General features: G+C 37.2%; 1 protein-coding gene across 1 annotated transcript; it reads left to right on the top strand.

Annotated features, from left to right (window-relative positions):
* The first annotated feature begins 9,581 nt into the window (after nt 1-9,581).
* LOC110297207 (olfactory receptor 52B2-like) lies at nt 9,582-10,529 on the top strand. The gene has a single exon (XM_021165949.1). The coding sequence runs from the start codon at nt 9,585-9,587 to the stop codon at nt 10,527-10,529; it is 945 nt and encodes a 314-aa protein (XP_021021608.1). The 5' UTR covers nt 9,582-9,584.
* The last annotated feature ends 838 nt before the right edge of the window (nt 10,530-11,367 follow it).

The following is an 11,367-nucleotide window of genomic DNA, read 5'->3' as shown; positions in this document are numbered from 1 at the left end:
CCATTGGACTTGCAAACTTTATATGCCCCAATATAGGGGAATGCCAGGGCCAAAAGAATGGGAATGGGTGGGTAGGGAAGTGGGGGGCGCTCTGGGGGACTTTTGGGATAGCATTGGAAATGTAATTGAGGAAAATATGTAATAAAATTATTAAAAATTAAAAAAAAAGAAAGAGAAATTCCTCTCCTCACATAATTATTAAAACACCAAAATGCACATAACAAAGAATGAATATTGAAAGCAGTAAGGGTAAAGGATCAAGTAACATATAAAGGGAGACCTATCAGAATTACACCAGACTTCTCATCAGAGATTATTAGAACCAGAAGATCCTGGACAGATGTTATAAAGACCTAAAGAGAACACAAATTCCAGACAAGGCTTCTATATCCAACAAACACTCAATTACCATAGAAGGAGAAACCAAGATATTCCAGGACAAAGCCAAATTTACACACTATCTCTCCACAAATCCAGCCCAACAAAGGATAATTGATGGAAAACTCCAACACAAGGAGGGAAACTACACCCAAGAAAAAGAAAGAAAGTAATATCATTACAACAAATCTAAAAAAAGAGAACCACACAAGCATAATTCTGTCTCTAACAACAAAAATGACAGGTTAACAACAATTATTGGTCTTTAATATCTCTCAACATCAATGGACTCAATTCCCCAGTAAAAAGACATAGACTAACAGAGTGGATATGTAAACAGGATCCAGAATTTTGCAATATACAGCAAACACACCTCAGAGTCAAAAACCAGCATTACCTCAAAGTAAAAGGATGATAAAAATGTTTCCAAGTAAATGGTCCCAAGAAACAAGCTGAAGTAGTCATTCTAACATCTAATAAAATAGACTTGCAACCAAAAGTTATCAAAAAAAAAAAAAAAGATAGTAAGAACACTTCATACTCATCAAAGGAAAAATGTACCAAGATGAAATCTCAATTCTGAACATCAATCCCTAAACTGCAAGGGTATCCACATGTTTTGTTTTTCCTCCAATTTGTTATTAGGTATTAACTTTATTTACATTTCAAATGCTATCCTGAACATCCCCTATACTCCTCCCTGCTCCTCTACCCACCCACTCCCACTTCTTGGCCTTGGTGTTTCCCTGTACTGCGGCATATAAGGTTTGCAAGACCAAGGGGTCTTTTTTCCCGATGATGGCTGACAAGGCCATCTTCTGCTAAAAATGCAGCTAGAGACACGAGCTGCATGCCCCTTAAGCTCCTTTCAGTACTTTCTCTAGCTCCTCCAATGGGGGTCCCGTGTTCCATCCAATAGCTGACTATGAGCATCCACTTCTGTGTTTGCCAGGCACTAGCTTAGCCTCACAAGAGACAGCTATATCAGAGTGCCTTCAGCTGGCATATGCAATAGTGTCTGCATTTGGTGACTGATTATGGGATGGACCCCCAGGTGGGGCAGTGTTTGGATGGTCCATCCTTTCTTCTCAGCTCCAAACTTTGTCTCTGTAACACCTTCCATGGGTGTTTTGTTCCCAATTCTAAGAAGGGGTAAAAGATCTCCCATGCTCATGGATTGGAAGGATCAATATAGTAAAAATGGCTATCTTGCCAAAAGCAATCTACAGATTCAATGCAATCCCCATCAAAATTCCAACTCAATTCTTCACTGAGTTAGAAAGGGCAATTTGCAAATTCATCTGGAATAACAAAAAACCTAGGATAGCAAAAACTCTTCTCAAGAATAAAAGAATCTCTGGTAAAATCACCATGCCTGACCTAAAGCTGTACTACAGAGCAATTGTGATAAAAACTGTATGGTACTGGTATAGCAACAGACAAGTAGACTAATAGAATGGAATTAAAGACCCAGAAATGAACCCACACACCAATGGTCACTTGATCTTTGACAAGGGAGCTAAAAACCGTCCAGTGGAAAAGACAGCATTTTCAACAAATTGTGCTGTCACAACTGCCAGTTATCATGTAGAAGAATGCACATTGATCCATTCTTATCTCCTTGTACTAAGGTCAAGTCTAAGTGGATCAAGGAACTCCACATAAAACCAGAGACACTGAAACTTATAGAAGAGAAAGTGGAGAAAAGCCTTGAAGATATGGGCACAGGGGAAAAGTTCCTGAATAGAACAGCAATGGCTTGTGCTGTAAGATCAAGAATTGACCAATGGGACCTCATAAAATTGCAAAGCTTCTGTAAGGCAAAAGAGACTGTCAATAAGACAAAAAGGCCACCAACAGATTGGGAAAGGATCTTTACCAATCCTGAATCAGATAGGGGACTAGTATCCAATATATATAAAGAACTTAAGAAGATGGACTCCAGAAAACCAAATAATCCCATTAAAAAATGGGGCACAGAGCTAACAAAGAATTCTGAACTGAGGAATATCAAATGGCTGAGAAGAACCTGAAAAAATGTTCAACATCCTTAATCATCAGAGTATCCACATTTGTAAAAGAAATATTACTAAACCTCAAAGCACATATTTAACCTCACACAATACTAGTAGGAAATTTCAACACCCAACTCTCACCAATGGACAGATCATAGAGCAAGAAACTAAACAGTGACATAGTAAAACTAAAAGCAGTTATGAACCAAATGGATTTAATAGATATAGATAGAACATTTCATCCTAAAACAAAAGGATATACCTTCTTCTCAATACTTCATGGGACCTTTTCAAAAATTGACCTTGTACTCGAACACAAAACAAACTTTAACAGATACAAGAACATTTCATTAATCTCATGTATTCTATCAGACCACCACAGACTAAGGCTGGTCTTCAATAGCAACAAAAACAACAGAAACCCCACACGTGGAAGTTGAACACTAGCAGCGTAACAGCTCATTTGAAAGCTCTAGAATAAAAAGAAGCAAATACACCCAAGAGAAGTAGACAGCAGGAAATAATCAAACTTAAGGCTGAAATGAACCAAGAGGGAATAAAAATAACTATACAAAGTGTGGCCTCCCTTCCCCCAGCCTGGAACCTGCCTGCTCAAGGGTGGAGCTACCGGCTCATTCGTCCTGCCACGCCCACTGCTGGAACCTGCAAAGGCAAAAGTAAATAAAGAAAATATCCAATAAAAGGAGAGAAAAAAGAGAAAAAAACAAGGAAATCTTCCAAACAAAAAAGTCCAGGGCCAGATGGTTTTCGTGCAGAATTCTATCAGAACTTCAAAGAAGAGCTAATACTAATACTCCTCAAACTATTCCATTAAATAGAAACAGAAGAAACAGCACCCAATTCTTTTTGTGAGCCACAGTTATACTGATAACTAAAAAACAAAAGGACCCAATAAAGAAAGACAACTATAGACCAACTCCCCTTACGAATATTGATGCAAAAATACTCAATAAAAAATCCAAAATCACATCAAAATGATCATCCACCATGATCAAGTAGGCTTCATCCCAGAAATGCAGAGATGGTTCAATATACAAAAATCCATCAATGTAATCCAACAAACTCAAAGAAAAAAAAACATATGATCATCTCATTAGATGCTGAAAAGGCCTTTGACAAAGTACAACATCCATTCATGATTAAAAAAAAATATTGGACAGATCAAAATTCAAGGTGCTTGCTTAAATATAATAAAAGCAATATTCAGCAAAGCAATAGCCAACATCAAACTAAATGGGGAGAAACTCTAAGCAATCGCATTAAAATCACGGACAAGACAGGCTGCTGACTCTACCTATTCAATATACTACTCAAAGTTCTAGCCAGAGCAATTAGACACTAAAAGAGATCAAAAGGATAAAAATTGGAATGAAGTCAATATATCAGTATTTGCAGATGATATGACAGTATACATAATTGACTCCAAAAGTTCTACTAGAGAGATCCTATAGGTGATAAACAACTTCAGCAAAGTGGCTGGATATAAAATTAACTCAAACAAATCAGTAACCTTCCTCTACTCAAAGGATAAAGAGGCTGAGAAAGAAATTAGGAAAACAACAACCTTCATAATAATCACAAATAATAATAATAATATCTTGGTGTGACTCTAGCCAAGCAAGTGAAAGATCTGTATGACAAGAACTTCAGATCTCTGAAGAAAGAAATCAAAGAATACCTCAGAAAATGGAAAGATCTCCCATGCGTGTTGATTGGCAGGATAAATACAGTAAAAATGGCTATCTTGCCGAAAGCAATCTACAGATTCAATGCAATCCCCATCAAAATTCCTACTCAATTCTTCATAGAGTTAGAAAGAGCAATTCTCAAATTTATTTGGAATAACAAAAATCCCAGGACAGCGAAAACTATTCTCAACAATAAAAGAACTTCCTGGGAATCACCATCCCTGACCCCAAGCTATACTACAGAGCAATAGCAATAAAAACTGCATAGTATTGGTAGAGAATAAGGCAAGTAGATCAGTGGAATAGAGTTGAAGACCGAGAAATATTCCCACACACCTATGGTCACTTGATCATTGACAAAGAAGCTAAAACCATCCAGTGGAAAAAAGAAAGCATTTTCAACAATTGGTGCTGTTTCATCTAGTGGTCTGCACAATATAAGAATGCAAATCAATCCATTCTTATCTCCTTGTACAAAGCTGTAGTCCAAATGGATCAAGGACCTCCATATAAAACCAGATATGCTGAATCTAAAGAAGAGAAAGTGAGGAAGAGCCTTGAATACTTTGGCACAGGGGAAAACTTCCTGAACAGAATGCCAATGGCTTATGCCTTAAGAGCAACAATTGACAAATGGGACCTCATAGAATTGAAAAGATTCTGTAAAGCAAAGGACACTGTCAATAGGACAAAATGGCAACCAGAGAACCAAATAAACTTATTAAAAAGTGGAGTCCAGAGCTAAATACAGAATTCTCAACTGAGGAATTTCAAATGGCTGTGAAGCACTTAAAGAACTGTTCAACATCCTTAGTCATCAAGGAAATGCAAATCAAAACGACCCTGAGATTCCACCTCACACCAGTCAGAATGGCAGGTGACAGTAGATGTTGGGAGGATGTGGAGAAAGAAGAACACTCCTCCGTTGCTGGTGAAACTGCAAGTTAGTAAAACCATTTTGGAAAGTTCTACCTGAGGACCCAGCTATACCACTTCTGGGCATATACTCAAAAGATGCTCCAACATATAACAAGAACTCTTGCTCCACTATGTTCATAGCAGCCTTATTTAGAATGACCAGAAGACAGAAAAAATCCCAGATGTCCCTCAACAGAAGAATGGATACAGAAAATGCGGTACATATACACAATGGAGTAATACACAGCGATTAAAACAATGACTTCATGAAATTTGCAGGCAAATGGATGGAACTAGAAAATATCATCCTGAGTGAGGTAGCCCAGTCACAAAAGAACATACATGGTATGTACTCACTAATATGTGGATATTAGCCCAAAAGCTCACAATGCCCATAATACAACACACAGACCAGATGGACTTAAGAGGAAGGAAGACCAGGATGTGGACACTTCAGTCCTGCATTAAGGGGGAACTGGATGATCCTGGTAGGTAGAGGGAAAGTGGAACTGGGGAGGAACAAAGGAGGGGGAGGAAATAAGGATAGCAGTATCAGGAACTGAAGGAGATGTGAAAGAGGTACAGAGGGTAAGAAAATTGAACAAAAATTTGTAGCAGGGGGATGAGAAACTGGGTATAATCACTGGAGGGTCCCAAACACCAAGAAAATGTGAGGCTTCCAGAACCTAATGAGGATGGTTTTAGCTGAAATGCGGCTAGAATGGGGTACTAGAACCTGTTGAGACCACCTCCAGTAGATAGTCACAGCCCCTGGTCAAGGGACGGGACCACCCACCCATCTCAAAGCTTTTTAACCCAGAAATGTTCCTGTCCAAAGGAAGAACAGGGACAAAAAATGGAACAGAGACTGAGAAAGGGCCAACTGGGGACTGCCCCACCTGAGGGTCCATCATGTCTGCGGACACCTAACCCAACACTGTTGCTGTAATTTAAAATATTAATAATTTGAATGAATAATGGAAAAGCAAATAGGCAGATCCCTAATCAATATCTTCAAGATATGCTCTACCAGTGATTTCTGAACAACATAATTTTCAATTATTTTCTTTCTTTTTTAGACTTAGTCACAATTCTGCCAAAAGTCTTTTTAAAAACAGTTCCTCCAGGGCATTGTCTTTTATGATATTTATCATCTAGCACTCTGTTCTTGCTCAAATTTCCATCAACTCACCCCTTTCTCTTTATTCCACAAATGCTCTTAAGTTAATTTTACTTTGTCTCTACTGTTTCTAAGTATGCCTGGGCTTTGATCCTGTTTAAGGAATTAAGAGCCCTAATATCCATTTTTTAATTTATTTATGGGACCCTAAAAGTTATTAGAAGTAAAAAAATAAATAACTTGAAAACAAATCAATTTATATGTAATCATAACCTAGTACAACACTGTTTTGAATTTGACTCCCCATCTGTCCAATCTAGCTTCAGCATCCTTAAGATAACCATTCTGATTCAACTGCTCTTCCATGTCCCTCTGGGGATTCTAATCTCTATCAACCTATTTCCCACAGCTCATCCACAGCAAATCCTATGGTGCTTAGCAAATCCTCTGTCCTTAGTGATTCACCTTAAGGTTTTTATCTGACAACATTCAAGCCAAGAGCAGCACATTTGGGTATAAGACAAGGTCACTTGAGACCCAGGGAAGAAAACCAAACCAACTTAAATGGGCCTCAAGCTCAAATCCTCCATCTAAATCTTGAGTGAAACAGCTCTTCTTCAGACCTCCAGGGTACTAGGATCATTCCAGGATTGCTGACCAGGTCTGTAACTCTACAGGTAGCACTCCAGGAAAAAGAAACAAAGGAAGGAGACGAAAGGGTGAAAATGTCCTGGGTCAAAGACATTATGTAGGTAGAGTAGATCCTCATATATGTTCAACCAAATATCACAAAGTACCCAAACCCTTTGTAGAGTTTTTCAGTTTTAGAATGATCAGAGACACTTATTTAATGAAAACAAAACAATAGAAACCTGAGTGTTTATTCTTGAATCAATTGCATCTTTCTGTAATATTCACATAATATTGCCAATAATTTATGATAGCACAAAGAAAAACTTTGTCACTTTGCTTAAAATAACAACTCTGTCCTGAAGACTGTTTTGTGGGGAACATCATGCATAGCGTTCCTGATAGATGATCATACCTTCTCCACTGGAAACTTCAACATGTGCAATTTCTAGTTTTGTTATGCATCTCTCTTGTTATCAAGCAGCTATTTATGATAGGATCCTAACTTCTAGCAGATTAAACTGCATTTTACAATTTTAATTACAATTATTTGCCCAGATATCTAGCTATAGTGACATGAAATATTTTCTCTTTAATGAAATTATTAATCTAGAAACAGAGTATAAAAGTATCAATATTTTCAAATTTTATGCTTAGAGAATCAATTCAAGACTTTTTATTATCTTCATTGTCATTCTTTGTAATTAACAAACTTATAATACAATACTTTTATATCCTACTTCAAATTGATAAATTGATAATGCATTGAAAAACAGGAACAATTGTAGTTTAGAACAAAAAATTCTTTTAGAAATGATGTTAGGTATATACATGTTATATCTCTGCACAGGGATTAATTTTGCCTCATTTGGCTTATCTAACTTTTGACCTGTAGATGCTTAATTTAACACTTAATTTGAAATAGAGCAAGGGAGAGTTATATGGGAAAATTTAGAGAGAGGATAGAGAAGACAAAAATGGAAAAATTATACTATAATATAAAAAATAAATTACAAAGCTATGATCAAGTCACATAGAGTAAGTTTTAGGTCTGAGATTCCAAACACCTTCATATTTTTACTATGCCAGGATACCTTATAGGAGACATGTCTATTATTAAGCACCAGTATGCCACTGACAAAATGCAATTTTAATATAAAATATTGATGTCTGAATCAATCAACTTACTATGTAAAAATGCTACAGTAGAATTTGAGAACTAAACCAATTATCACAACATATTGGACTTTTACATATTTATAATGATTTAACTATATAAAAACATCTATTTATGTGTATACACTAAGTCTAAACATATGTGTATGTTTTAATTGCCATTATAAATCTGGCGATATGTGTATGCCAAGAACTTAGCAAGAACTGGGTAAGGGGCAAGTGTGGAGACTATCCAAGGTATGTCTGCAGTACCAGCACTCAGCAGATTGAGGCAGAAGGGTCATGAGTCGAAGAAAGACCTGATTGTCTAGTGAGATCAAACTGGGCTACAGAGAAAGACCGTGTTTCAAAATAAAATTCCAAAAGAAAACAACAATAATAGGAAAAAAAGCCAAGTCATTAGACTTACAAATAATTTGGAAACATGTTAAATATGTCATGAGGTAGATGTAACAATAAAATACTAGTAATCCAAGAAAATCGTTAAATTTCTCCTTATAGGAGAAATTATACAGTTGAAATGTTAAATAAAATTATAAAGCCTAAGCCTTAAAAGCACAATGTAATTACATTGTAACTACATTGTAAATTTCTCCTTATAGGAGAAATTTTGTCCTAATATTAATCTCATCATATTTCTAGGTAAAGCAACTTTGAAATACATGCTTTGATTTGTGATTTTAACTTTTATTAATATTTCTCCTTTTCTGTGATATTTATTAAAATTACATAGTTGAAATGTTAAATAAAATTATAAAGCCTAAGCCTTAAAAGCACAATGTAATTACATTTGTGTAATATTAAAAAGTTACTACTGTCTCTATACTAGTGTTCATTATGAATATATACCTTCCATTTTAGAATATTAACACACATTCATGACTATCATTTGGTAAGAGAAATTTTGTATTTCCAAAAAAATAATTATGTAGTTCAAAATATTTAATAACTATAATAAAGTGCTATTTTGGTAAAAAAAAAAAAAGCTTATATTAATCCCCAAATACTACTCCCTACAGAAACACAACCAAACATTTCTACAGAAATTTAGTAACTCCTCTTGACCCTTATTCCACTCCCCGACTGTGCTTGACTAAATAGTATGGAAATGATGAATTAGTACCTGTTGAGGCATTTGAGATTTCAGTTTTGTCATCCCACAGATCCACTATTCTACTAAAGTACTCACCTTGCTTTATACATAATTTCCCCACATAGTTCCTGGACCTTTTATCAGAATTAACTGTTCACAATAAACTCAGGCAAAAATCCCAAAGCAAAGTCCAATTCTCCAAACAGACTAATACATGATTATATTCAGCTTCCTTGGCTGGGGTAAACACTTCAATGATGGGCCTGCTATATCCTACCATCTTAAGTGGTCATATTAGAAAATGGAAAGATTTGAGTATTATACAATCAGTGCAAAAGGAAAGATTAAATCATGGGATTAGTACATGTTTAATGAGAACCTATTTTTAAGACGGCTTCTTCCTCTTAGCAAGTCGTCCAGAATTTTCTGCATCCCCACTCCAGGGAGTTCAAGTATTTACTTGATCATCAATTTACTAATCATTACCATTATAAACTGTTGTCTTTGTCTCCCTAGGAACCAGACCTTGAAGAGCTCCTGTGACCATGCCCTCATGTAATAATTCCATTCCTCAGCCCTTGATATTCATCCTGGCTGGAATCCCAGGCCTTGAATCCTCCCATGGATTGTTCTCTATATCCTTTTTCTTGATATTTGTAGTAACCATCATAGGAAATGTCACCATTTTAAATATCATTTGGATAGAGAAGACTCTCCATGAGCCAATGTTTCTCCTCTTGGCTACACTATCAGTCGTGGACTTGTGCCTGGTAACAGTCACTGTACCCCGAATGCTAGGAATCTTCTGGCTGAATGCCAAAGAAATCAGCCTTGAAGCCTGCCTCACACAGATGTTTTTCATCCCTTCCTTTTATGTCATGGAATCGGGGATCCTCTTGGCCATGGCTTTTGATAGATTTGCAGCTATTTGGTACCCTTTGAGGTACACAACCATCCTTGACAGCAACATGCTTGTGAAGATGGCACTGGCTATACTGGCAAGGGCAGTAGCAGTGGTCACCCCTGCACCAATCCTAACTAAAAGATTGGAAAGATTCCAAACTCAGGTCATTAGTTATTCCTACTGTGCATACATGGCTGTAGTGATGATTGCTTGTGGGGACATCTCCAACCACATTGTCTATGGCCTCATGGTTATTGTAGCATCTGTGGGGATTGATCTACTTTTGGTCATCTTGTCGTATACACTGATTCTTCGTGCTGTCTTTCATATTCCATCTTGGCAAGCCAGGAGCAAAGCTCTCAGCACATGTGGTTCTCATCTTTGTGTCATTGGTCTGTTTTATTCTCCAGTTGTCTTTTCTGTCTTATCCCAGATTTTAGGGTACCATATGGCTCCCTACTTACAGATTATAATTGACAATTTATATTTTCTGGTGCCTCCTATGGTCAACCCCTTAATATATGCAGTCCGAACCAAACAGATAAGGGAGCGGGTATTGCAGATATTGAACTGTGAGAGGAAATAAGCTGATAACTGTGATGAAAAGAAGACATAGAGGCATGTGATTGGGTGCTATATACCAACAGATGTTCAAATAATTTCTTCCAGTTCAGGATTTTCTTGAAAGGGGAAAAAAGTACTAATTCAAGAAAAGAACTCTTTCAAGTTGGAAATATAACTCACTTATATTTGTTTAATCTTGATGTATGAAAAGTGGAGGTAACCCAACTACAAAAGAATACACATGATATGCACTCACTGTTAAGTGGATATGAGCCCAAGATACAATTTGCAAAACACATGAAATTCAAGAAGAAGGAAGACTAAAGTGTGGTTACTCGATCTTTCTTAGAAGGGGGAACAAAATACCCATGGAAGGAGTTACAGAGATAAAGTATGAAGCAGAGACTGAAGGAATGACCATCCAGAGACTGCCCCACCTGGGGGATACATCCCATAAAAAAACCACAAAACCAGGACACTATTGCAGATGCCAACAAGATTTTGCTGACAGGAGCCTGATATAGCTGTCTCCTGGGAGGCTCTGCCAGTGCCTGACAAATACAGAAGTGAATGCTCACAGTCATCCATTGGACAGAGCACAGGATCCCCAACAAAGGAGCTAAAGAAAGTACCCAAGAAGCTGAAGGGGTTTGCAGCCCCATAAGAGGAACAACAATGTGAACTAACCAATACCCCCAGAGCTCCCTGGGACTAAACCACCAATCAAAGAAAACACATGGTGGGACTCTGGCTCTAGCTGCATATGTAGCATTGGATGGCCTACTCGGTCATCAATGGGAGAAGAGGTCCTTGTTCCTGTGAAGGCTCTATGCCCCAGTATAGAGGAATGCCAGGTCCAG

Source organism: Mus caroli, chromosome 7, assembly GCF_900094665.2.
Source record: "Mus caroli chromosome 7, CAROLI_EIJ_v1.1, whole genome shotgun sequence".
NCBI lineage: Eukaryota > Metazoa > Chordata > Mammalia > Rodentia > Muridae > Mus > Mus caroli.
Note: the sequence above shows the minus strand (reverse complement) of the source record. Positions and strands in the feature narration are given on the sequence as shown.